The sequence below is a fragment of the Vulpes vulpes genome, chromosome 3 (genome assembly GCF_048418805.1).
Source record: "Vulpes vulpes isolate BD-2025 chromosome 3, VulVul3, whole genome shotgun sequence".
In the NCBI taxonomy this organism is placed as follows: Eukaryota; Metazoa; Chordata; class Mammalia; order Carnivora; family Canidae; genus Vulpes; species Vulpes vulpes.
Window position 1 is genome coordinate 129,266,444 of NC_132782.1, and position 27,360 is coordinate 129,293,803.

The 27,360-nt window shown below is 46.9% G+C and overlaps 3 protein-coding genes and 1 non-coding gene across 4 annotated transcripts in view; 2 read left to right on the top strand and 2 right to left on the bottom strand.

The window, feature by feature from the left end:
• The first annotated feature begins 534 nt into the window (after positions 1-534).
• The window catches only part of CNN3 (calponin 3), a 28,232-nt gene continuing 1,406 nt past the window's right edge, over positions 535-27,360 (top strand). The window contains exons 1-6 of the mRNA XM_072754565.1: positions 535-786; positions 22,868-22,989; positions 23,188-23,254; positions 24,015-24,152; positions 24,534-24,650; positions 26,132-26,278. Of these exons, the coding sequence (XP_072610666.1) occupies positions 730-786; positions 22,868-22,989; positions 23,188-23,254; positions 24,015-24,152; positions 24,534-24,650; positions 26,132-26,278 (648 nt within the window). The 5' untranslated portion in view covers positions 535-729. The remainder of the gene's footprint in view (positions 787-22,867; positions 22,990-23,187; positions 23,255-24,014; positions 24,153-24,533; positions 24,651-26,131; positions 26,279-27,360) is intronic.
• LOC112918447 (small ribosomal subunit protein eS7-like) lies at positions 15,272-16,062 on the top strand. The gene is given in 2 exon segments (XM_072754566.1): positions 15,272-15,708; positions 15,710-16,062. Coding segments are annotated over 2 exon segments (582 nt in total). The 5' UTR covers positions 15,272-15,396; the 3' UTR covers positions 15,980-16,062.
• Positions 16,236-27,360, bottom strand: part of SLC44A3 (solute carrier family 44 member 3) — a 106,666-nt gene continuing 95,541 nt past the window's right edge. Inside the window, exon 16 of the transcript XR_012000756.1 lies at positions 16,236-16,272. The gene's annotated coding sequence lies outside the window, so the exon portion shown is untranslated. The remainder of the gene's footprint in view (positions 16,273-27,360) is intronic.
• TRNAK-CUU (transfer RNA lysine (anticodon CUU)) lies at positions 16,920-16,992 on the bottom strand. The gene has a single exon. It is a non-coding gene; the product is annotated as a tRNA-Lys (tRNA).

The window sequence follows — 27,360 nt, forward strand, 5'->3', positions numbered from 1 at the left end:
CGCCCCAATCCTGCCCCCCGCCCAGCCCCGCTGCAGCCCCCCGCCCGGCTGCAACCTCCCGCCCCGCCCCCCGCCCCAATCCTGCCCCCCGCCCCCTGCCCCGCCTCCGCCCCGCCGCAACCTCCCGCCCCGCCCCCCACCGGCTGCATCCCCTTGCCCCGCCCCTGCCCCGCCCACCCCGCCCCAATCCTGCCCCCCGCCCAGCCCCGCTGCAGCCCCCCGCCCGGCTGCAACCTCCCGCCCCGCCCCCCGCCCGGCTGCAGCCCCCCGGCCCCGCCCCCCGCCCGGCTGCATCCCCTCGCCCCGCCCCTGCCCCGCCCACCCGGCCCCAATCCTGCCCCCCGCCCCCCGCCCGGCTGCAGCCCCCCGGCCCCGCCCCGCCCGGCTGCGCCCCCGCCTCCCGCCCCCGCCCCTCCCGGCTGGAGGGGGCCTCGCGGCGGGTAGGGCGGGGGGAGCGCGGCGCCCGCGGCCCGGCGGCCAATCCCTGCAGGCGCGGGGCGGGGCGGGGCGGGCCGGGGGCGGCCGGCGGGGACGGGGCGCGGGCGGGCGGGCGGCCCCGGGGACAGTCGGAGCGAGCCGCCGAGGCACCGCCCGCGCCCGCCGCCGTCTGGGCGTCTCCGCGCTGCCGGGGAGCGAGCTCCGAGGTCTGCGCCGCGGCCACTGCTCGGGGCCGCAGCGGGGAAGCCGAGCGGGATCGCCGAGCGCAGCCCCTGCCCGCCGCGCGCCGCCATGACCCACTTCAACAAGGGCCCTTCCTACGGGCTCTCGGCCGAAGTCAAGAACAAGGTGGGCGCAGGGGCAGGGAGCGGGGCCGGGGGCGGGGGGCAGGGGCGCCCGGGGGCGGGGGCGGGGGCAGGGGCGCCCGGGCCGGCCGTCTGGGCTCGCGGGGCGGGGGCGTCGGGGGCGCGGGGTCCTCCCCGGCTTTGTTCGCCGGCGGCCGGGCCGGGGCGGGCGGCGACCCCCGGGGGTGCGGCTCCCGGAGCCGGTCGGTGGCCGCGGGTCGCGCCCCTGCGGGAAGGGGGCGCTCCTGCACGGTCGCCGCCCCTAGGTGGGGCCCGTCGGCGAGCGGGGCCCCGGCGCGCACCCCCCGCCGCCCGCCCGGGCTGCAGCCTGCCCCCCCCCCCCCCCCCGCCGCACTCAGCCAGTCCGCGGCCGACTGGCCCCCCCGTGCCTCGCTGCTTCCCGGGGCGGGGGGTGACCGCGGGGCGGCCCGCGCACCCCCGGGATCCCGGACCCCGGACCCCGCACCCCGCCCGGGCTTGAGGCCGCCGCCGCCGCCGCAGACAAAGCCTGAGCGCGCCGCTTGCCGAGTGGTGTCTGCCGTAGAGTTGAGATTTAAAGAAAAAAAAAGCAAAAAAAAAGTTTGTGGCCCGTTAGACTCTTAACGACATCAAGGACGTCTCCGTGGGTCGCTTTTGTGTGGGGCGTCCTCGCCGGCGGCTGGTGGCTCCCCGCGCTCCCCCGCGCTCCCCGGGCTCCCCCGCGCTCCCCGCGCTCCCCCGCGCTCCCCCGCGCTCCCCGGACTCCCGCGCTCCCCGCGCTCCCCCGCGCTCCCCCGCGCTCCCCGGGCTCCCCGGGCTCCCCGCGCTCCCCCGCGCTCCCCGCGCTCCCCCGCGCTCCCCCGCGCTCCCCGGACTCCCGCGCTCCCCGCGCTCCCCCGCGCTCCCCCGCGCTCCCCGGACTCCCGCGCTCCCCCGCGCTCCCCGGGCTCCCCGCGCTCCCCCGCGCTCCCCGCCGCGCCGCTGCCTTTAGCCTAAGAATGCGGCGGGTTCGTCGCGGGGACTTGGTCTGGGAACGAGCTGAGAGGCGGCCCCTCCCCGAATCCTCTCCTTCCTTCCGCGCTCCCGCCCTCCCCGCATTCCAGGCCCGTGACATCAGGGGCTTCTGGGGGGGAGCGCAGCCAATCGGCGCGGAACTGCGCACAGACGCTCATTGTCTCCCTTCTGCGGCGCCGGCCGAAGCGCCACAAAGGGGGGCGGCCGGGGGGTCCTTCCCCCCCCCCCCGGGAGCCGGGGCGCGTCGGGGTCGCGGCCTCCGCGGGGTCGGCGGCGAGCGCCCCGCTGCCCCCCCCCCCCCCAGAGCCGCCTCCCCCCTGCGGGGCCCCGGCACCCTGGTCCACTGGTCCATAAATTCTGAACGATCGGTGAGGGCGAGCCTTGGGTTTAGCTTTAGCCCACGGATCCCGACCTGGGGCGTGGAGGCCCTTTCCCTTGTCCAGTGGGCACGGATGGTGCGGCCCTTTCCAAGCCTTAGCACGGAGCTTTAGGAATCTTCCGAGGAACCGGCAGGTCCAAAGTGTTGGATGGGATGCCCCGGCCTGGCCTGTGCACATTAATTTTAATCCGTCCTTGTGATTCTTGGCCCGCAGCAGTCGAGTCTCCCCACCTTTTGCATTGTAAATGAGGCCCTGACAACTCTGGCAGTCCTTCAAGGGGCTTATTTTTCTTGGATGTTAATACCCGTATTAATTTTCTTTTTGCTGACTAATGAAGCAGCTTCCGCCCTTTCCCTGCTTTTTATTGAGCAGACCGTCGAAGGAAATGCAGAGACTGAGGCTAGCTCGCCGCAATTATCAGACATTTTTAAAAACAGTAAAACCTCAGTTTTCAGAGCCTTTGGAAAGTTAGTTACGGCTTTGGGTTTCTGTGACTGTGGGTTTCCTCCTTTAAGCACCGAAGCCGAATTTTAACAAGCCCCTGCATTTATATGGGCCCTGCGTACAGCGCCCTCTCATAGGAAGTCTTGATGTGAACAGCAGCAGCCCCCTGAGGTGGGAGGGTTGGCTGGGGCTGCCCAGCATCCGTGACAGGTCAGGACGCTGAAGCTCCGAAAGGGTGTGATTTGCTCAAGATCACAGAAGAGAGTCGGACTATTCTAAGAATTTTAACTCTAAAAGTGGTATCTTTGGGAAGTACTTAGGGATATTCTTAGCGAAGTCACCACTGTCCGCCCCACCCTCCCCACTTTTGCTGTCCACCTGTCCCTTCTTGACATTGTGATTATTCATGCAACGCTGTTGTCATCTGTTCCGGGCTCGGAAACCAAATATCCACGTTTGCTAGGGCTTTTGTGTGAGATATTGCATTTCAGCTGAGGTCGGCGGAGTGGGTGTATGGAACGTGAACTTTGACATTGCTTGGTGTGGATGCCTTTCGAGTTCTTCCTGCTTTTTCTTTATGAATTGCATCCCTGATATGCTGCTTAAATATAAAGTGTTCTCTCCCCCCCCCCCTCCTTTTAAAACTTCATTTAACAAAGTGGAAAGAATATAAAGATCCTCGGGAAGCAGTATGGGATGGACCTCGGAGTTGAGCAGACATGGCTTCTGGTCCTCCCTCTGCCACTTACTGCCTCAAATGATGGGCAAATTAACGGGTATCTCTGTTCTACTTTCCTCATCAGTACAATGGGGGGAATGATCGTTACCACCCCCTCAGCATTGCATTGAGATGTGTGTTTGTAGGACGTACTCGGTGACATGTTGTAGCTATTAGTTCTTAGTGATAGACAACTGGTGATCTATTTCTTAGACTTGTCACTGCCTCTCTAAGTGTTCCATTTCTATTAAATAAGCCTTTGGTCTTTTTATATTCCAGCTGTGAAAGTAGTTCATCAATGAATTGAAGAAGTCTTTGACCTTAAGGACTTGTAATTAGTAAAATTTCAGGGAAAAATCTGTCCATTTAAGATACTTATTTGACAACATGAAAATACGTGGCAAAGCATCAAACTTATTTTTAACGGGCAAGAAGGTTGAAAGCAGCCTAGAAAGGTAGATTCCTTCAGTATGGACTACGAAGAACATCTTTAAACAAGAGGCAACAACTTGGCAATCTACAAAGATCATAATAGAGTAGCAGGGTCAGGGCCAGTACAGAAGCTGGGGTAGGTGGGCACTCCTCAACTAGGAAGGTCTTACATGTAGTCTACAGGGGGAGGCAGACCCTTGACGGTGTGGTGGGGACCAAATTGAAAAGGAAAACACCTCTGTGCCTTTTAAGCTTTGAGAAAACACGACAGAGCCTCAAGGAAAGCACAGTATCTCCTGATGCTTGGCTCTGAACAGGATGTTGGAGCCAGGGCTGAGGATGCGAGGCAGCACGCCCTCACCAGTCTTACAGCAAGTGGTGTAGGGAGCTTAGTGATCTCAGGAAAAGTGGAGGAAATCAGCTGTGTGGTGGGGGGTGGGGAGGGGAGTGCATAGAGCTGAAATTCTCTTACCTCAGGATGTTTTTTGGGGGGGGAGTTTATCTGAACTATTAAGAAGAATGGGATTCGAATGTTCTCACAGTTTCCTGCTCAGATGAAATACATCATCATTTGAGCAAAGTAGCTTCTCACAGAATCTTCTTGGTTACAAAATGGTAGCTCTTGACATCTAAAAACCATGTTGGGAGAATTATTACTAAAACTGTTAATCACTGAAGAGTAAGTGAAACAACCATATAGTAATAATTCAATAGGACCAGATGTCCCATGAGCCCTCTCCACCTGTCTGCCTTTGGACAAGTAGTTGCTCCAAGTTCCTAATCAAAGTTTAACCCCAGGGCGATTGTGGACTCCCGTGGTTGAGTATCCTCAGGTGGTCTGCCTTGTTTTGCTAATAGAGACCAGGATCATGGTGACTATGTAGATGAGTTTAGCTTTAGCCTCCCCACCCCCACTCTGCTCCACACCCAGTGTGGGGCTTGAACTCATGACCCTGGGATCAAGAATCCATGCTGTACTTACTGGGCCATCCAGGCTCCCCCAGAAAAGGTTTTTAGTTCAGAACTTCTATCTATTGTCTCATTCCATCAGCCACAAGAGTTCTGGTCTTACTCATTGATGAGCTATATCAATATCTATATTTTAGAATATAATTTGGCACATAGTGTGCAGTATTTCTGGATTTAATGAATTTATCCATCAGGAGTAGATTTTATTATCTTTAAAAATTGGAAATTAACTCCCTTGGAGTATTTTTTGTAAAAGAATTCTGTAGGGCAGTGTGATATTTTGGAAGGATGTGTTGATTTTTACAGCTTGTTTTTCTTCAGCTCATATTGTGGGAGAAATTATTACCTAGATAATTCCTTTGTTGTTGCTAAGGCTCTTTCTTAGACTCCCAAATTAGGGAGGAACAATAGAAGTCCCCTCTGTAAGACTCTGTGAGATGCCTGAATCTCCCAAAGACTACCTACAGAGTGGTAATTGAGTGGACCTGGGTCAGACATGCCCTTGTGCTTTACCTGACTTTTTCCCCCCCCTCTGTCTTGACCATAACAGTTAAAATACATGTGCTACCTTGATAAAGGGGTACTATGCTTTCCTCTTTAAAATGCTGAGACTTCTTTACTCTGGAATTTTAGTGAAGATCATTATCAAGCTCACTATCCGGTGACCTACAGCTTTTTTTTCTTTTTTTTTTAAAAGAGCATTTGGCAGAGGGACAGAAAGAGGGGGAGGGAATTTCAAGTAGACTCCCTGCTGAGTGCAGAGCCATCCCATGGCTGGGTCTCACAACTCTGAGATCATGACCTGAGCCGAAAGCAAAGTCAGATGCCCACTGACTGCGCCGCCCAGGTGCCCTAACCCTCAGCTTTTTTACACTCTTTCCTTTGTGGAAATTGTACTATTTGTCTGCCTCTGTCCACTCTTTTAGATTTCAAGGATAAGCCTGATGGTGCTCCTGGCTGGCTTAGTCGATAGAGCATGTGACTCTCGGGGTCGTGAGCTGGAGCCCCCTTGGGTGTAGAGCTTGCTTAAAAAAACCAGCTTGATGAGGAAGACTGTGCTGCTACGTCATTCACCAGAGGCGCATCCTTTCTCCCCATACCATTTCCCTTCCAGGTTGGGATCGTGGGGGTTAGTGAGTGTTTTCACTTAAAAGTGTATTGTGAACCATGATGATTATTATCTGTGACATTTAAAAAAATGAAGCACCATTGGATGGTTTTGGTTTTTCAGCCAGTTACCGTTACACGCAGGAGAATGAGAAGATGCTTTGCTCACCTTCTCAGTATGACTAGGAGATGGGAGGGGGCCCCTGTCATTAGAGTTTTTTAGCAAGTTTCACTTTATTCTAGGCATCAGACTCCTACTGCATATATTCCACGTGCATTGGTTCTTCTTAACTCTAAATTCCTAGCCACAGAGGGCTCTTAGCTGATACTCGTATGTACCTGTGCTCATGTTTTTGTTGAGGATTCCTTGAGCCCAGAGTAGATCCTGGTTGGTTGGGGGGCCTGAAGCTTAGGCAGTTTGGGAAGGGAGAGGAGATGTCAATCATTCTACAAAATACAAGAATACCTTGCAAATTTTATGGAAACAGATGACCATGGGAATCCTTGTGGACTTAGATACCTATTAATCGTCTCCTTAAAGTAGAGAAAGTAGAACCTAGTGGCTACAAACATGGACTGTGGGGACTGTCTGGGTTGGAATCTTGGTTCTGCCTCTTACTCAGTGACTTTGGGCAAGTACCTGTGTCTCATCTGTAAAATAAGGATGTGGAAATACCTACCTTTATAGGGCTGTTGGGAAAAATAAGTAAGATAGACAATCCACGTCAAGTGTGTAGAATCATGCCTAGAACCCAGAGTGCCCATTATGTAAATGTTAGCCATTTTTTTCTCTTTGCTGGCTGGTTCCCTGGCTGGTTCTCCGCCGGTTAGGCTCAGTCCTGTGTTCGGAGTTTCTCTTACCTTCTAGATATTGAGATTATCTCCAGGACTTGGACACTCATTGGGGAATCTGTATCCGAATGAGACTTCTGGCAGATAGGGGACCAAGATGCCAAGCGGTCTCTCTGGATTTCGCTGCTGTGTCAGGAATAGGACCTGCCCCTGGAGTCCTTATCCAAGACTCCTGCCCCTGGTGGCCTGCGCCTCCTCGGTGAAATCCCGGGGCCTCTAACCCTGATCTCATTCTGTCCACATTGCCCTCAGAGCCAGGGACTTCTGTGTGGAGCTAGGGGCTTCGCCTTCTGCCCATGTTACTATTTGGCTTTTTCTTCTTTAGAGATTGATTTTTGTGGAGATCAGAAAGCTCTTTCATTGCTTGGTTTCAGATCGGCCTCCTGTTCCTCCACAGGGGACTGACAAACATATCTACCTCTTCATGTTTCTTTCTTTTTTTTTTTAAGATTTTATTTTATTTTATTTTAAGATTTTTATTTATTAATGAGAGACACAGGCAGAGGAGAAGCAGGCTCCATGCAGGGAGCCTGACGTGGGACTCGATCCCAGGTGTCCAGGACAGGCCCTGGGCTGAAGGCGGCGCTAAACCAGTGACCCTGGGCCGCCCAAGATTTTATTTTTTTTAAGTCATCTGTACACCCAGCGTGGGGCTGGAACTCCCAGCGCTGAGGCTGAGGGCCACAGCTCCCGACTGAGGCAGCGGGCCCACCTGCCTCTGGGTGTAGATCTTGGCCGAGCTGGAGGACTTCAGTTTTGAATGGTCCTGTGCAGGCTCCACCTAGACCTGTGTGAAGGGAGAGCAGGCCTCACTTAGGCGTAGGCCTAGTTTTCCTCCATGAGGTAGGGAGGGAACTTCTTCACCCTCTTCCTTCCGATGGGAAGCCTCGGGTGAGTGCCGCCCCCAGTCTGCAGCGGGCAGGCCAGGGACGTGGAGGCAGGAGTGCAGAAAAAAGAGGAGGCCCTGGGGCTTGCAGGGACTCTTCTGGGCGGGACGTAACCTAAGCATCCCTGGCCATTTTCTGGTCCTCCCTCACAAGTCTCCAGGGGATCCTAGTTGTGGGGCGGCTCGACAGAGCAGCCTGGGATTTCATGGTTGTTTCTGTCCCCTGCCCGAATGTTTGGACCCAGGCCTGTCCTCATTGTCCCAAGCCCCTCAGCCTGCTTATTAGTAGTGCACGAGGCTCTGCACACGGGGAGGGGGAGAGAGGGAGAGAGAGAGAGAGCGAGCGAGCTCGTGTGCTCCCTTAGAACAGTTTTCTGTCCCTCCTTTTGTTTCACATGGGAGGAAATAGGAGAGAAAATAATCAATACCATGTGTAGTCAGTCTCTCCTAATTCAAACATGTGATTCGACTTGGAATGCAAAAATAGAGCAATCATAGCTCCAGTCGAGGATAGAAACTGCACTTAGGTTAACCGTCGCACTGTGAGCTGGTCAGCGTCCTTGGCCCTCAGTGGCGAAGCTGGAGCTCCGGGGCCTTTCTCGAGGGTTCACAGACGGCTGCCCCCCGCCCCTGAATGGGCCCATTCTCTGCTCTGAGGACTGGAGGGCATTTGTCTCTACTTTTTCCTTCCCCTTCTTGAGAGACCTGTATGTTGTCTGAATCCCTCAGCCCCACCTGATCTTGGCCACACACCCGCACAGGCGTGAGCTTTGCCAGCCAGGCTTTCATTTTGAATTTTCTTCCTCTCTGGGCTTGATTTTTTTTTTTTTTTTAAATTTTCTTCTTTCCCTCTTTTCAGTGACTGCTCCGCTGTTGACACCCCTTCCAGCGTTCCGCCTTACGGCACCTTCTAAAACACGCATGTCGTAGGAGGCTCTTTTTATAGGGGCCAGTGGAGGAGTTAAAGTGTTTTTCATCTGAGACATCCCTGCCAACTGTCCTATGAACTTTTGAACCATACCAGCAACGCCCTTTGGGACTGCAGATTCCCCGATGGGCTGCTTTGAATCAATGTTTTCTCGAACTCTGCAGCATATTCATGGTGCATCAGTCTGATACGGTGATGGTGGTGGAAGTGGCTTTAGGATGCACTTTTCTCCTCGAATTGAAAGGACTTTATTTGAAGCCACAGTCTAAGGCTGCTGGCTAATCGTCCCCTAGCAGGCACCGCAGCTCCCGGGCCGCAGGATAGTAGAGGAGTGCCAGTGTCCTGTATCCCTGACCCCTACCCCACCACTTGGGTGACTTCAAATATCATTCGACCATTTTAGAACTGAATTAGAGTCTGTGATATGGATCCCCGTTGTTCACTCATGTAGAAAAGTGCACAACTTTTGAACTTAACATTTAAAAGTGTTCTAGGTAGTACCAAATGGCCCCCTAAAAAAATCCATTTATACTTCCCACCAAAGTTATGAAAGGGAAGGTGGCTCCCCTCTTGATGCTAAAAAGAAAACAACAAAACTATATCAGAGCGGCCTTGTCAAAATCCAGGTCACTTGCTTTTGTTCATTATTATCAAGTCACGAGTCACTGACATTTGTAACTCCTACTCTCTCTACCACCCCACCCCTCAGGTGACAGTTGGCAACAGAGTGAAGTAGGGGCATCTCTTTTACAGATTATTTGACAAGGAGGAGGGTTTTTTTTTTTAAGATTTAATTTATCCATTTGAGAAGAGAACATGAGGGGACGAGGAGAGGGAGAAGCAGTCTCCCCACTGAGCAGGGAGCCCAGTGTGGGGCTCGATCCCAGCACCCCAAGATCATGACCTGAGCTGAAGGCAGATGCTTAACCAGCTGAGCCACCCAGGTGCCCCAGATAATAAGTAGTTTTTAAAATAGAAAGCCTAGGCAGCATCTTAATGATTTCTTAGCAAAATGGCTATCTAATAATATCAAGTAATTGTTCCATATAATATATTGAATTTAACGGAGGAAATTTTTTGATACCCAGACGAGAATGACCAGCAAAGCACAGATAGAAGGATAAGGGTTGACATTTATTGATTTCTTCATGGTTTACATGAACTAAGTCATTGATTCTTTCCAGCAACTCTCTGATGGAAGTGCTGTTAATGATCTCTGGTTTACAAGTGAGGAAACTGAGGCACAGTGCAGCTGGGACTCCAGCTCGAGCATTCAGCTTGCTGAGCCCATGCTCTTCACTGTTTTAATTAGAAGCCAGAACTCAGGGAGAATTGGCAGCTCTCAAGGGGAAGAGGAGAAGGCAGGCCAGAGAGGGAAGCTCGGGGATGATGTCCTTTACCAAGAACGAAGCCACAGGAAGAGGGGTGGAGGGGCTTTCTGGAGTGCTGCAGAAACACGCCACTGGATTTGGCTCCTGAGCAGTCGCTGGTGACCTTTTGAGAGATCGTCTCCGCTAGAGCAAATTCCCAGAGGCATTAGGAAGAAGCACTAAACAGAGAGGTTGGTCATGAAATGAAAGAGAAACAGGACAGTGTTTGAAGCTGGCAGCAGTTTTAGTCAAAGATAGTACCTGTTTAGTACCTGTTGGGGGCACCTGGCTGGCTCAGTCGGAAGAGCGTGCAACCCTTGATCTTGGGGTCATGAGTTCGAGCTCCACGTTGGGTACAGAGACTATTTAAATTTTTACGTATATATACACATATATACGTATATATATATTTACTTATACATGAGTAAATATATATATAAGGCCTTGGCTGCCCAGGACGCCCAGCTGGGCCCGTGTGCGGCCTGTGCCCGGCCGTCGTCTGCGAGCCTGCGGGCCACAGGGCCAGCTCTGGGGGGCACAGGCCTGGCGGGAAGGGATTTCTTTCTCCCGGCCCTCAGGCTGCCTCACACCCAGCTCGGCTGGGCCTTCCTCTGTTGGCCGCGGGTGGTGGGGGCTGTGTGACCTCCTCATGCCCCCCCCCCCCCCCCCCCCCGGCCGCGAGGGTCAGGACTGCAGAAGGAAACCATGTTCAAGCTTTGCCTATTTTTTTTTTTTTTTTTTAGGAACTCTGTCAACCTCGTGACTATTTCCTTTTTTGTTTCAGTGTTTAGGAAGCTTGGACCCTAGTGTGTAACTGTCCTGTGCCTGGTGGCAGTTGTGTAGGACTCTGGTGACATGAGGTGCTTGAACCTTACTTTGGACTTGCTTTGTCTTCACGCTCCCCACTAAAGTAGACCAAAACCCTTTCTAGGTAGTTAGGGTCTCAACAAGTTGAGTGTCCTTCTATCTTCATATGCAATCTAATGATGTAAATTATTAAATTTTTAAAAAGAGGAAATGTAGGGACACCTGGGTGGCTCCATGGTTGAGCATCTGCCTTTGGCTCAGGGTGTGATCCCGGGGTCTCCGGATCAAGTCCCGCGTCAGGCTCCCTGCGCCTGCTTCTCCCTCTGCCTGTGTCTCTGCCTCTCTCTGTGTGTCTCTCATGAATGAATAAATATTTTAAAAATAAATAAAAATAAAAAGAGGAAATGTGAAATTCCATCCTGCTTTTGAATGGAAATTTCATATCTAATTTTCACTGGGGAGGACGAGGCCCTGGCATCTTGCACGGCGATGTATCTGTGAGACTGCTGTGGAATCTCACTCGCCGGCATCTAGCCTGTGTTTCTAGCGAGGTATGTGAGCTCTGTTCTCTGCTGGTTGTGTAAAACCAGCTCTCTCAAAGGGATAGCCTCGATTATAGAAGAGGCATTCATGATCTGAGATCTAGAGCTGGGCCCCCAAAAGGAGCTCTGTGCAGGCCGTGTGAAAGGCTGGGGCCCTGCTTCTCCTTGGCCTCCTTTCCACCCATGGCCCATCCAGTAGCTCAGAGTAAGGGGGTGGCCTGTGTCTCGACTCACCTTTGGGGTGGGCAGCTGGGAGTACTTGGATGAATGTGGTCAGCGATCTGGGAGCAGAGAGCGTTTCCTGCCTCAGTAGAGGGGAGTTCCTTTGTAAATACAGTCAGTGTACGCTTGGGGCCTCGGAGATGGGTCTCCTGCCTCCTCGGGTCACAAGACCCATCCTAAGGAGGCCCCCTTGCTATATAACTGATGAGGAGTGAGCGGATGTTCCAAAGCTACAGAAAGTTCGTTGTCATGATGTCCCTTGGGATTATAGAAACAGAGGACAACTTTTCAGCACAGTCCACGTGCCTGAAGGTTGTATCTGAAGCACCTGCCCAGGACACAAGTGCCTAAAGATGTAGACGGCAGTGAAATACCAGAGGCTTGCAAGTCTGATGAGCCGCAGAAGAACAGCTGGAGAACTCTGAAGAGCATCTCTGCTTCCATCTATTTTGCCCGTGGGGCCTCAGTGACGGTGCCGTTCAGCAGGATTTCTGCAGCAACCTCAAATTCAACACCCAGCCGGCCTCCTCCTGTAGCAAGAGAATGTTCTCCAGCAGGCTTGCTCATGGGTCTTCTCCCACCTGTGCTTCGCTGGCTCCTATGTGCTGTCTCCACTCCCACATGCTTCTAGTATGTCTGCCTAGAATGTCTACATACTTGCTTTGGGTCTGCCCGCAGTGTGCCATTCAGAATAGATGGACTTCCTCTTCTATATGACTTAATTTTTTTAAAAGAGTTTTAAGTAATCTCCACACCCAAATGTGGGGCTTGAACTCGTAACCCTGAGATCAATAGCTGCAAGCTCTACTGACTGGGCCGGCCAGGCCCCCCTTCTATGCCTTTCATCTAGGTAGATAGATGGTGCTAGCCTGTTTCTTCTCGTGCCCCCCAAGTCCCTTCCAGGTTTTAGATAGCCACCCCTGGCTAACCAGTCTTCCTTTAGAGGCTGTGTAGGACTTTTCTGATCTTTTCTCCATTCCATTTGCCTCTTCTAGAAACTGACGTCAGATTGTCAGCGTCCCCTTAGAGTGTGATCAGAATTGATCACAGTAATGCCACGGATATGGTTTAACCTACTAGGGTCCAGTGGGATTATTACCTAACTCCTTTGTTTGACTACAAAGCACTGACTCATTCTGTTTTGATCGCTGTAATGAGGTAGAGGAGGCATCTTCATGTCAAAGGATTCTAGGCCTTGCTTTGGCAAGTTGGTTTTCCCTCTTTATAAAGTAAGGGTGATGATTGCATAAGGTTTTCTAGTTCACACACTCCTCTCACACCTGTTTCATTTAAATAATCCTCTCCCTGGCTACCTCATAGAGCTGTAGTTACCAAGCACATGAGACAAGCATTAGCATTTTATAAAGAATTGTGTATACCTGTGCAGACCAAGACTGCAGTAGCTTTTTCGGACAGAGTTGTTTAGCTTATTGAGTATGTGTGACTAGTTCTAGAACTAACTAATCTGGTACTAATACCAGATTTTATATATAGCTGGAATAATTTATTAAGCTATGGTTTCTTTGAGCTGCTCCTGATTTAATTTTCTGTAAGTTTAATAAGTATGCCCAACAGTTTCCAGGTTGTCAGTTGTTAATTTGTCATCAAAACAGAGGAGAACAGGGGTGCCTGGGTGGTGCAGTTGGTAGTGTGTCCGACTCTGTTTCAGCTCTCAGGTCCTGATCTCAGGGTCTTGAGATCGAGCCCCGTGTCGGGCCCTGTGCTCAGTTCAGAGCGTGCTTGAGATTTTTCCTCTCCCGCTTGTGCTCTCTCTCTCTCAAATAAGTGAATCTTTAAAAAATATATATTTAAAAACCCCATAAGGGAACAGATGTAAATCTAAGCCTCAAGGCACATATCACTGGGAGCTCCTCCTGCCTTGACAGAGATCAGCACAGAGGGCGTGGTTGTTGCTTCTGCCCCGGCTCTACTTCTAGAGTTACTAAACTGGACATAAGGAGCACCATGGACATAGGGACTTTTATGAGAAAGTAAAACAAATATGTCCCCAGTGATCCATCTAAGATTACTAGATTGGTAGATGGAGGAGATGTGGCGCCTATAAAACCCAGCAGCATTCAAATGCAGATGGCTTTTCGAAACAAGATCTTTAAATCTGTGACATTTCTCTGGTTGGGTGCTACTGTCCGTGGATGAAAAATCATTTATTGTGTACCCACTTATGGGCCAGATGCACCCGGCATGCAATCTGGGGTACGAGAGAACTAAAGCCTGGCCTGCCCCCAAGGAGAGGACGTAGGCACGTTGGATGTGGCTTGCCATGGGTGCAAGTACCTGGGCAGGGGGCGGGAGGGTTGGGGGGTGCCGAGGGAGGTGGTCACCATAGGCCCTCTTTCCAGGAGTCCACTCTAGCATGACAGCAGGCTCTTGAGCCTGTAATAGAGAGGTCCTCGCCTTCTGGGTGGGAGTCAGGAAGCAGTGGGCCCACATCTAGGTTCCTGTTACTTTTGTTTGTCGAGGTTTCTCACACACTGAGCTGTTTAATATGTGCGTCTTTGTTCATCATTCTTTCGGAGTCTAGATTCTTCTGGGAATCCCAGCCTCTAGGCTTGCTCCTAACCTGTTGAGATTTAAAATTTCAAAGTCCAACTTTTTGGGTTTTTTAGATGTTATCTTTTTATTGTTTTTTATAATTTTAATTCCAGGATAGTGTACAGTGTCATATTAGTTTCGGATGTGCAATATAGTGATTCAGCATCCCTCCCCCACCTGCCCTCGGTAACTATCAGTTCTCTATAGTTAAGAGTCTGTTTTTTGGATGTGTCGCTGCTCACTTTTATTTATTTATTTTTACTCCTTTGCTCATTTTTTGCTTTTTTTTTTCATATGGTGAAGTTATATAGTATTTGTCTTTCTCTGACTGGCTTATTTCACTTAGCACAATATTCTCTAGCTCCATCTGTATCATTGCAAATGCAAGATTTCATTCTTCATCTATCGATGTACACTTGGGCTGCTTCCATAACTTGTCTATGGTAAATAAGGCTGCTATAAATATGTGGGTGCATGTATCTCTTTGAATTAATGTTTTTATATTCTCTGGGTAAATACCTAGTAGTAGGATTACTGGATCATAGGGTAGTTCTGTTTTTGTTTTTTTTCTTAAGATTTTATTTATTTATTCATGAGAGATACAGAGAGAGGCAGAGACACAGGCAGAGGGAGAAGCAGGCTTCTCACAGGGAGCCCGATGTGGGACTCGATCCCCAGACCCTGGGATCACACCCTGAGCCGAAGGCAGGTGCTCAACCGCTGAGCCAGTGTCCCTGTATACTTCTGTTTTTAACTTTTGAGGAACTTCCATACGGTTTTCCTCAGTGGCTGCACCAGTTTGCATTCCCACCAACAATACAAGAGGTTTCCTTTCTCCACATCCTCACCAGCACTTCCTGTTTCTTGTGTTTTTGATTTTTGCCCTTCTGATAGGTGTGAGGGTGGTGTCTCATTGTCGCTTCAATTAGTGTTTCACTCATGATGACTGATGTTGAGCATCTTTTGATGTGTCTGTTGGACTTTGGATATCTTCTTTGGAGAAATGTCTGTTCATGTCTTTGGTCCATTTTTTATGGGATTATTTGTTTTTTGGGTTCAAAGTTCAACCTTGAACTATGTATATTCTAAACTATATAGTCTGAAGGTCCATTTCTAGGTAGATAAGACAAAATTGACTTTCTATTTTTTCTGCAATTTCTTAACATTTATTATAAGCTGTTTGCTTTAGGCAGTGGCCCAACTCCTCTTACATTATTTTAAAACTTTGTCAGTGTCATAGTATTGGTCCATTGAGTCATAATGTCTTTGCATTTATTTGAGTATACATATTTGGAGAGAAAAAAACTGAGCTGGTGCCACATGCTGATACATTGGTCTGAAGGTCCAGCTGTCCCTCCGAGAGAAGGACCCAACTTTAAAACGCCCACAGGCTCTCACCCAGGAGAAGGCCATGTTCAGTTTGAGCCCGAAGATCATGAAGCCCCATGGCAAGAGGTTAGATAAGTTCAAGTCTGGCATCTACCAGGCTCTCCATGAGCTGGAGAGGAACTGGGACCCCAGGGCCCACCTGAGGGAGCTGAATGCAACAGCAGCCAAGGAAATTGAAGTTGGTGGTGGTTGGAAGGTTCTTATCACCTTTGTTCCTATTCCGGAACTAAACTCTTTCCAGAAAATCCAAATCCAGCTAGTCTGTGAATCAGAGAAAAAGTTCAGTGGGAAGCTTGTTGTCTTTATTGCTCAGAGAACTCTGCCTTAGCCAACTTGAGAAAAGCCATACAAAGAATGAACACAAGCGTCCCAGGATCCACACTTTGACAGCCGTGCATGACGCGGTCCTGGAGGACTTGGTTTTCCCAAGCAAAATCGTACGCAAGAGGATCCACGTGATGCTGGATGGCAGTCAGCTCACAAAGGTTCATTTGAATAAAGCCCAGCAGAGCAACATGGAGCACAAAGTTGAAGCTTTTTCTGGTATCTGTAAGAAGCTCACCAGCAAGGATGTTGACTTTGAGTTCCCAGAGTTTCAGTTGTAAACAAAAATGATGGGAAAGAAAAAAAGCTCTTAGGTGTCCTTCCTGTTTACTTGAGGCAAATAGAGTTTTCCATCGCTCTGGAATATATGATCATTTCTCATCAGATCTTTAGCACAGTTCTTAGAATGGGGCTCGGATTCTATAGTGACCTTGAGGAAGGCATGCAATCTGTCTTGATCTTCTTAGCCCAAATGTAAAGGGATTTTCAGTAGAATTCCCACTTCCCAGAGTCCCCCGTCAGAAAGGATTTCTGCTTTTTAAAAAGTATGCACTTCATCCTTTTCATCAATAATCTGAAAAAGAATGAGAATTTGGGATGCAAAGACAGGAATGAGCTTTGAGATGAGTGGTGATGGGCAGTATCCCAGATGAGTCCCAGTGGAACCTTTTGAACTGTAGACAACAAAGTGAACAGGTTGCAGTGGGGATTGGTTAATAGAAAGCTTTGTGCCTCTGTACTCAAGCCAATATAAAAGGAGAGCATGAACTCGGATGTGTCAGGCATTGAGACGCGCCCGTCTATACCCGTGGAACAGGCTTCATGCTCACAGTGGTCCCGGAAGGAAGATGACTGTGAGAAATGGGGTCATCAGGATTAAGTTGCTTACTTAGGTCACACTAGAATTGGGAACACAGTTTTGGGTAGTTTTTAAAGTTTGATTACCGGGCCGGTGATCTTTAGTTTGTTGTATCTACAATGTGAATGCATACTTTAAAAATTTGCAAAGGTATGTGGGGGGTTAAGGTAGGTAAGAAAATGTTAAAGCCAATGCATTTTCATGCTTGTGTGAGCTTTCAAGAATGGCAGGTAATAAAGAAGGGAAGAGGCATCATAGTTTTTCAGATGAAAATCTATTTGGTCCTTATATTAAGACAGTGGTAGTACCAGTGGATTCTGTTCTGTATTTTATTTTAAGGCTTTATTTTTAAGTCCTCTCTATACCCAGTGTGGGGCTCTAACCCACAACCCTGAAATCAAGAGTCACATGCTCTACCGACTAAGCCAACTAGGCTCCCCTGTATCCTTTATTTTTTTTACCCCTGTATCCTTTATTTTCAATATTCTATTATTATTATTTTGCAAATGTCTTAACCTTATGTAATAGGTATTTGTTGGGGCGCTTGGGCGGCTTGGTTGGGCATGATCACAGAGTTGTGGGATCAAGTCCCGCATGGGGCTCCACTCGCAGTGTGGAGTCTGCTTGTTCCTCAACCTCCCTCTGCTTATGCACGTGTGTGCTTGCATGTGCTCACTCGTTCTCTCTCAAAATCTTTAATAGGTATTTATTGCTTTCCACTAGCATGTAAGCTTTTCAGGGCAGAGACTTTGCCTTTGAAGCTAACTGGTATGCAGTAACTGCTTGAAAGATAGAAAAAGAAGGAGTAATGAAGAAAGACATTGAAGGAAGACCATGGGGCAGCAGGATGGCTCAGTTGGTTAGGCCTCCAACTCTTGGTTTCAGCTCAGGTCGTGATCACAGGGTGGTGGGATTGAGCATGGAGTCTGCTTAAGACTCTCCCTCTCCTCTGCCCCGTGCTTTATTTCTAAAATAAATAACTAGAATCTTTTTGAAAGTATGTGTGTGTGTGTGTGGGGTCTTACCTGGTGGCTCAATCAGTTAAGCATCTGACTTCAGCTCAGGTCATGATCTCAGGGTCGTGGGATTGGGCCTCTGCAACAGGCTCCCTGCTGAGGGGGGAGTCTGCTTATCTCTTTCCCTCTGTCCCTCTCCCCTCCTGTGCTCTTTCTCAGATAAGTAGATAAAATCTGTAACACAGAAACACTTGAGAAAGAGGGGAACTGCGTTGAATATGATTGTACTTAGAGGGTTTAGGGTAATGCTGGATTATCTTGGTGACATGCATGCAACAAGGAGCCTAGTGATCTGGAATTGTCTGCTTCCAGGTTTTATCAAGCACTGTGATAAGAATACATTGTGAGTATATAGGAAAGATCCATCTTCTTCTTTGTAGATTCTAGAACATTCCTGGGCATAAACAGGGCCCTCAGACACCTCTTGTATGTTATATATACGTGTGTGTGTGTGTGTGTGTGTGTATACATAGGTATATGTGTTATGTAAGTATATATATTCATTCACTGTCCCTCGTGCTGGATACACCCCCACCTTTTTATAAAATTGCACTTTGGCTGAATGCTCCCCACAAATGCCAAGAAGCACCATAAAACAGTGCAGGAACTGTACTCTGGGATCACTTGTTGAGGTGTTTTTGAAGCTCGGTGTCCCTCTCTGCTCTGTATCCCCTTTTAGGAATTCTGGTGGGGAAACTTCTCAGATTCCAGTACCTGGAAGGGATGGCTGTGGGCAACCAGCGGGCTTTCATCTGATCCCTTTATTGTTACACAGCGGAGGCCCTCTGCGCTTGTGCTTGTGAACGGGGTCTGATTCTAGTGCTATTTTGTACTGGATGCACCCTAATATATGTGTGCATGTGGAAGAAGTAGCAGACAGACAGGTGCTTACCTCTTTGAAAGGAGTAGGGTTGGGAGGGGGCGGTGAGGAGAGAGCTGTGCGTTTTCACTGCCTCATTGTTTCTCAGCCTTGCTTCCATCATTCTTTCCCAGAGAAAGTTTGTAGATGTTTTTCCTAATTGCCTCCTGTCTCCCACCCAATTTAGTACAAAGGGATAGAGTTTGTTGGGGAGGGGCATAGATTATTGTAATGTCTATGGTAGTTTTCAACCCGTTTTCCCCCTTTTGGGGGGGGCAGTATTATAATATCCCGTTGAAAATGCAGGCTTTACATACTTATGTATTATTATTTATTATTATTTACCGTTTTTGTTTTTTTTTTTAAACAACTGTTATTTTAGAAATCCAAAAGAACAGTCCTGGAGCTAGAAAGGTTCAGCTGCCCTGGATCCAGAGGGCGACTCCACGCTGGTGCTCTTATTTCTGAGGAGCGAAGGGGGGGGCAGCAGGTTGAAGCCACACTGGTCCTGAGGGCAGGCACAGGAGGAAGGGGGGCACTTGCAGATGTCAGCGGGGTGGGAGCAGGACGGGCAGGGGGCTGGTTACCCAGCCCAGATGCCCCAGAGGCCTATTCCTGTCTTCATTTTCTTCATCTTTTGATTGTATTTGGCAAGGGGGATGCTGGTGAATATTAGTGAGGAGCCTGCAGTGGGTGTTCCCAGTGGGGGTATGAAAGTTACCTGGAAGTGTGCCTCCCCATGAGAACGGTCAGGAGGCCCGGCTCTGGGAAAGGGGTGTTTGGGAAAGAAGGCCTGGCCGCCAAGGGGGCCCCTGTGCGCTCTAGAGACCCAGGCGGAAACTCTGAGAAGGTGGTTTGGGAATATCAGATAAAAATCAATCTTGAAGAAGAGTAAAGAAAATGATGTTTATAAGTAACGTGGAAGAGTGATCTTTTAAACAAATCAGAGTGGAAGTCCCATGATGTATTAACGAAGTAATTTTCTAAGCTAATTTTCTTGTTTCAAGGAAGAAAGTGTCTTTTTTCTGCCTGATGTTCAGAAATTAAAGCTTTTTAGATAGAAATGGTGAATGAATTTTATCAGCCAAAGCTTTTTAATTGCTCTTGGGCCCTCAATTTTAAAAGTTGTATATATCAAATAATTAAAAAAATAACCTCTGTAGTTAAAGAATATAACCACATTTGCTTGGGTTTTGTTCTGATACACTTTTAAAGGAAGCACTTCCAATTTCTGTGTCGTATGGAACAGTGCTGCAGGCCAGGAGCTAAAAGATGATTTGAAACAGATTTTTTTTTCCCTAGGTGATTTCATAGGATTTTTTTTTTTTCATTTTAAACTTTTTTTTTTTTCAAACGAGTACATACTCCTAAAATTTGAATTGTTTAGCTGGCCTGTCTACAGAAAGCTCACTTATTTAAAAAAATATTAGCGGGCATCCCGGGTGGCTCAGCGGTTTAGCGCCACCTTCAGCCCAGGGTGTGATCCTGGAGACCCTGGATCGAGTCCCACGTTGGGCTCCCTGCATGGAGCCTGCTTCTCCCTCTGCCTGTGTCTGTTCCTCTCTCTGTGTGTGTGTCTCTCATGAATAAACAACTAAAATCTTAAAAAAATATATTAGCAGTCTTTAGATAGAAAAAATCCTTGTTGCTCCTTCACATAAAGGAAAACTCTAAGCCAGAACCAAAGTTACAGAATGTGGATGCATACTGACTTTGCATTTTTAGTTTATCACTTGGGATCTTGAGCTTGGCATGTATGTGCTTATGAATTTTTCCTGTGCATGTGCTATTACATTAAGACTAGAGAGTCCACTGTCCAGAGCCCCATCTTGCAACTAGTTGGTGGTAGAGTCAGCATTTGAACCCAGGTCCAGCCGATTGCAGTCCTTGATTTTTCTCTCATCACTCCCTTGGTGAGAGCAGTCAACAGAGAAGATAAATTTCTCTCTGGCTCTTCTACTAGGATATTTAAAGTTAGATCTGTAATCACTTTGTGGTTTGGGGCATAACATTGAATCTGTCAGACACATTTGAGTAAATGAAAAATATGCTTTTATGGGTTTTTTTGTTGTTGTTGAATACTGATTGGTCTCATTTGGTCTCATCCCCTCAAAAAATGCCCCAAACTCTTCTAACATAACTTCCATTTTCTACATTTGAAAAAATAAAAAGAGTGAATTTCTTTATAATTTTTGCCGATTGACAAATGGTTCAAACAACATAGAATGGGAAGACACCTAGTATACTCCTTGAATTCAGCCTTCTTGTTGTATGGACAAGAACTGGGTCAGAAGTAAGATGAATGAAATGTGCCCCATAGCAAGGTGTAGAGCCAACTCTCAGCCAAGATAGAACCTCTCTACCTTAGCATACCCTGTTTGTCTTTAGATTTGTGAAATGCAACTCCTAATTGAGAGTGCTTTGCATCTGAAAAAAAATTAACTCCAGATTGCTTTCCACAGCTAATGCTTAAGGAGTACTTGGTTTTTTTCTTTGCCTTTCCTGTTCTATCCATACCACAACCCCTCCTAGCCACCTGCATTGATAGGTTTTGTTCTAGTCACTTAGAACAAGAATCCAGGATGAAAATATAGTTGTTTTAAGATTTTTTTCTGCCAAATTATTTATTCTATTTTCTAAAGATGCCATTATATAGATAGAGATGACTGATATGCTGGAGTGGGACATGGGCAGGGGGATACTCATTATCTAAGAATGCGTATCTGAGGTATAATAGGAGTGGTGGCACCTTCCTGCTTACCAGAGGTGAGGTGTCTGTCCCTTTGGCAACACCTTCCCAGCATCACTAACTTCCTTGTTTCCTATTCCCACATCCAGATCCTATGTAACCACGACTGGCAGGAAATCAGAATAAATGTGTGTGTGTGTTTTTAGGCGATGGAAGTTACTAGAGGGTAGACAATTAACACTTGTTGTGTACTAGCTTTACATTGTACCTGACCTGTCTTTTATAAACTAACCTCCAGGCCAGAATTTGATCCATGGTACATTGCACAGTGTTGGTTATCTTACTTATGAAAATGTAAACTCATTGAATTTCTGTTTGTAACTCTGGCTAAGTAAATCTACAGCTTAAATATCCATTATTTGGTCAGAGGCCTAGTGCCATTTCTCTAACTTGGGGGGAAAATGCAGGTCAAGGGCTGCTGTCTCTCTAAATGACCCTCTAAGGTGAAGCAGAAACCCCACCCGCGCCTCTTGGTGGTGAGGGGCCGGGAGAGGGCTCCTCTGTGGAACTAGAACTTGAAGGCCCTCTCCATAACAAAAATGCCATCAGACTATATTTCAGTAATGAAACTTAATCATGTTTTATGGAAGCAAATGTTCCTCCGTTCATTTCCATTTCCATGGATGCTGCAATAGTCACTTACAAGCTCATCATGATCTCCATCTCCCTGGGCATTATCTGTGTGTTGTTGGCATTTTCACCTGTGTAATGAGAAGGAAAATGACACATAATCTTCTCTTCTTTCCAGCTGTGTTCTTCTTAATTAGTAGACCAGCCTCTTTAATATTCCCAGGACAAGGAAAAGCTTGGGAAGTTGGGCATGTGGTTTATAACAATATTTTGTGTAGATTTTATTTTTTCTTAATTGAGGTTTCTGGTCTAAGTATGAAGAAATCTTTGAAAACCTGTGTGTAGTAGGGTTTAGCACATATAATAGAAGAGCATCTGTGTTGCATAGTTGCCATTATTGTAGAATTCTGTAAGCAAAGAGTTAAATTTTCTTTCCGTTTTATTAAATGTATGTCAGGTACAGTGCTAGATCCTAACAGTCCAGAAGTGACTTCTGGGAGGAGCCCATAGGGTATAGACGACAAACAGAGCTTCAATATCATACTGGAAGTACAATAATTAGTGCCGAGGAGTGCATGTGTGCGCTCACACACAGTGTGCATTTGGCTGAACAGAGGGATACAAACAGCAGAATTTTGCAGGCAACAAAACTATTGGCCTGAAAGGTCTTGGCCAATGAAGATACTATGTAAAATAGTTGCATGTGTCAGAATCCTACTGTCCCCCTTTTTTTGGGGGGTGGGTGGTAATTAATTAGTTAATCTTTAAAATTTAATCTAGCTGGTGCCATTTTGTAATATGCTATTAACTCTTGTGCTTCCTGTGTGTTATGAGTGGAAATCTGTCTTCTCTTGATCCATCGTGTCTCCTTCTCTATCCCAGCTTCTTTCCACGTACTATTCAAATTCTGTGTTAACATTTGCCTTCACCAAAGATTTTTTTTTATTAGTCACTGAAGCTGTAATCATTGGTTAGATTTGCCAGCGAACTCCAATGAGTGTAATTTACTGCCTGTCACAGTTGTGGTCTTAATGGATAATAAAAGAGCCAGTTGAAGTCAACAGTTTTTGATGCTTTAGTGAAAATCCTTCCAAAGCTGGTTAACTTGTCTTTCAGATTGCTTCCAAGTATGATCATCAAGCAGAAGAAGATCTTCGAAACTGGATAGAAGAAGTGACGGGCATGAGCATTGGCACCAACTTTCAGCTGGGCTTAAAAGATGGCATCATCCTCTGCGAGTAAGTTGTGGCCATTTCTGTTCTTCTGGCCCTTTCCACGGACTTCTGTGTCGTCCTCCTTCCCAATCCAGGGTGTCAGACCTTGAAGTTTCACACATGTTTTCGATGCTTCCTTCACTGATGTGAAAGGAACCAGCTTTACACTCCAGTCCTTGTTCTTGTGTGAACAATAAATGTCACCTACACTTTTCTTTTCAGGCTCATAAACAAGCTACAGCCGGGCTCAGTGAAGAAGGTTAATGAGTCCTCGTTAAACTGGCCTCAGGTAACAGCCAAACCAGCAGCCTCCAGTTATTCTGTATGCAGCAAAGACTTGTTTCATTTTACAGTAGACATTTTAGCAGAAATTTGTATACGTGGCTGTATTTTGTGTAGTTCTGTGATTGTTAGATGCTGAGCTTAGTCTGTCTACTCTGAGGGAGGATTCAGCACCACTTAGGTGTGGAGAAATAGAAATACAACCCAGACCGTAAGGATAAATGAGGGGGAAAAGCAAGGGGCTTAACATAACCACTAATGGTTGACTATAGAGTAACACTGTATTAAGCAGTCTTAGTTCATGAATGGGTCTGATGAAGCAAGCTTAGATATTTTGAGTATGTGTTTTGAGATAATAAGGAAAAAAGCATTTAGTAACCACAAATTTATGTTTAAATTGACGTCAAAACGTAACTTATTAATATGAGTAATTACATACCGTTTGACAAAATTTTAGCCCTGGCTAACTCTGACAGAATCATAGAACTCTTAAAAATCTCTGAGGGCGATCTTGGCTTCTAAGAACTGAAAAAAAAAAAAATGACTGCATAAAAATATTAAAAAGACCATTATGTGACCCATTATGAAATACTCTCTACTCTTTCCTTTTCCAGAGGGAGTTGTGCTTAGTGTGTTATTGGCCAAGAAGCCTTGCCAAGCAGCTTTCTGCCTGGCACCTTACTACTAGTCACGAAGACTTAGAATTCTTAGATAACGTGAACGTCAGTATTTAGCGCCCCAAGTTACATGGTTCTTTTCCTTTATAGCTGGAGAATATTGGCAACTTTATTAAAGCTATTCAGGCTTATGGCATGAAGCCACATGACATATTTGAAGCCAATGATCTTTTTGAGAATGGAAACATGACCCAGGTTCAGACTACACTGGTGGCTCTGGCAGGCCTGGTACGTATATGTCTTTAATGGTGGATTTTTAGAAGGACCCCTGTGTTAGTGATGAAGCACGACTCCTCTCTCCCGTGGGAGTTCAGACGAGGCAGGGAGGGGCCTCTGTCTCCTCCATAATTATTAGTTTTGTGGAAAGGCTGCTGACATCAGCTGCCTCCTAAGAGAGCTTAATTAGAATACTTACATTTCAGAGCTACCTGTATTACTGAATGGCCTTAAATAAGTTTTTCATCCCTGGGTTGAGTATTATCTAATGAGGCCTTCATCTGTGGACAATGTCATTTCTTTGTTGTTCCTTCTGTAAAAAAAAAAAAAACTCTTGGCGGAACCTCCACATTTTCGTGTCTCTTTTTAGTAAGTGTGTAAATTTCTGTCTAGGCTAAAACAAAAGGATTCCACACAACCATTGACATTGGAGTTAAGTATGCTGAAAAACAAACAAGACGTTTTGATGAAGGAAAATTAAAAGCTGGCCAAAGTGTAATTGGTTTGCAGGTAAGTAATGTGTTATTACTTGATCAGTCACTTCTTGCAGGATCATTAATTCTCACAACGTGAAGTGTGTCTCTTATAAGTACGAAATGGATAAGATGAATCATAATGTAGGTTTGGGGGATGGATATGTAGTTCATATAATTTATGTACGCTTAAAGCCTAGGGGACACTGATGATGGCTTTAAAAGAAACCTCAGGCATGCCATCGGACATGACAGTTGTTGCTCTAGAAAATGATTTCCCCCCACAGTTACATTGTCTTTAAGAAAATGTGCTTTGTAAATTACTAAACGTTATTGACCAAATGAGGCAGTTTTACAAAGCCTTAATGCTAAAGCCATTTATCTACATGATACAGTAGCCAAGCGCTATTAAAAACAAAAACAAAAAAAGCCAACCTGAACTAAGTGTTTTTTTGTTTTTTTACCCCCCTTCACATTGTTCCCCTGGAGAGTGTCACAAAACCACCACTGCTAAATGTCCAGTATGCTAAGGGCTTTACTACATCTGATACCTGCTTGATGCAGTGCCCCTCTGTTGACTGAATGTATATGAGGTGGATTTATTTTTGTACAGTACAAAATTGTATCTGGTAAGAAACTGGAAGCCTGAAATTCAAAACCGTAGTCAGTTGGTTAACTTATAACTTAACAAAAAGGAACTCTAGAGCAAGGTAAAAATGATAGACAAGCATTCAAAGATTAAGGAAAACAAATCAGGTTCTAAAACACTATGGTCAGTGTCCTCACAATTTTAAAGATGCACCTGCATATTTTTGTGTGTTTATCTGTTTGTATGCATGTGTATTGATACATACACAGATACATAAGATACATCTGGGTGGTAGGACTGCAGTGATTTGTCCTCTTCCCTTCCTTTTCAAGAAAAAAGATCAACAGAAATGGGTCCCCAACCAGTAGAATGATTGGGTATACTGGTTGGTCTTAAAGCCATATACTCAGTGGAGAAGAGAATTATTGTTCCTCTGAGCTTCGCATTCCTCATTCTTTTTATGTGGCTCTTTTCCCATGAAGATGTTGGTGATTTTGGTGAAACTTTAAAGAAATCCTTGTTGAGCTGCCAGAGAAGACACCTGGCATTTGCAGTCACACTCTATACAAACATCTGTAGTAGAAAAGCCTAGTGCCTAGCCAGAGAGTGCTCCTGTCCCTTTATATGGCTGAAGCAGGTACCTCTTAATTTGGTTATCTGTGCTATGAACAGTAGGGAGAAGAGCAGAGGAAAATAATCATTCATAATTCTGCCCTCTTAAAAACTTGTTTAAATTTTTCTTTTTAAAGTGAGCACCCTGAAATTTGGGAAAGCATGGCGATTTTGTATCTAGCTAGCCTCAGCACAAAAAGGGACTTGTCAATTGTGCCCCTCTATCTTTTTTTTTAGTAGAACGGAGAGTTTGGCTTGTCATACATGTTGTTGTTGACTTCTGATAATCAGTGCTAATTTTATTTTTATCTTAAAAGATGGGAACCAACAAATGTGCCAGCCAGGCGGGTATGACAGCCTATGGGACCAGGAGGCATCTTTATGATCCCAAAATGCAAACTGACAAGCCTTTTGACCAGACCACAATTAGTCTGCAGATGGGCACCAACAAAGGAGCCAGCCAGGTAAGCAATGCCTTTTTGTGCTTGTAGCAAAGAGTACAGAAGGGTTATGTAAATTAGCATTTACTTCATTCTTTATTAACTAAGTTCAAAGGGTGGTTTTCGATTTATTTATTTTTTTTATTTTTTTTATTTTTTGGTCTTATGGTATATTTAGAGTACATTCCTTCAGGGAAGTAGGCTTTGCTGAGAAAGCAAAAAAAAAAAAAAAAAAAAGAAAAAGTCAGAGGACTCTTTCTATAGTAATACAAGTATGGTGTGATTCATGGCTTTTTCTGGCAGTTAGAAGTAGAAGAGCCACCTTTCCACCTAACCAGAAGAAAAAAGATAAGTTTATTATAGCAAGTTTATTTCTTGATCCAAATCCAAGTAAATTGCTATACCTTGGACTTTTAATTTTTATAGGATCCCTTAATTAACTTGGGAGGTAAAACTATCTGGTGCTCTAAGAAGTACTTAGCTAGCATGCCTATTAAATGTGTGAACATATGTAGGTCGAACTGCAGGGTGGTGAGAAGGCCAGTACTCTAACACCCTGCAAGATGAAGTATTTCCTTGTTAAAAATAGATCAGCAGCACCTCCCAAGGAGGTTCCCTCAACCACTGGAGCACAGGCAGGTCTCCCATCCAACAAGAGTGGGGATAAGGTTTGAAGAAGCTCTTCCCTGATGACCTCAAGATGAGATTTATTATTTGCCCTTTCTGGAACGCGTCCCGCCACATGTGGCATTGTCTCTCATAGCTGCCATTCGAGTCTGCTTTTTTTTTTTTTTTTTTTACCAATTAAATCTGGAAGTGTCTGCTTAGCAGAAATGCAGAAACGCGGTATGAGGTACCGTACTCACAGCTGGCTCTTTGAGATTCAGGTCCTTGAGGGCTGCTCAGTGTCATTTCTGGTGGCCGTGTGACGAGCTTCTGGAATGGGGGGGACTGGAGAATGTATGTGGTCATAGTAGGGACTCACCGTACCTTCCCAGGCTGCCCCACGTTATGCTGTGTCTTTACGTTCTATCTAATCCTCTCCTAAATCCAAAGTGGGTGGGATTTTTCCACACTTGCAGATGAGAAACTTAAAGTCGGTTAGC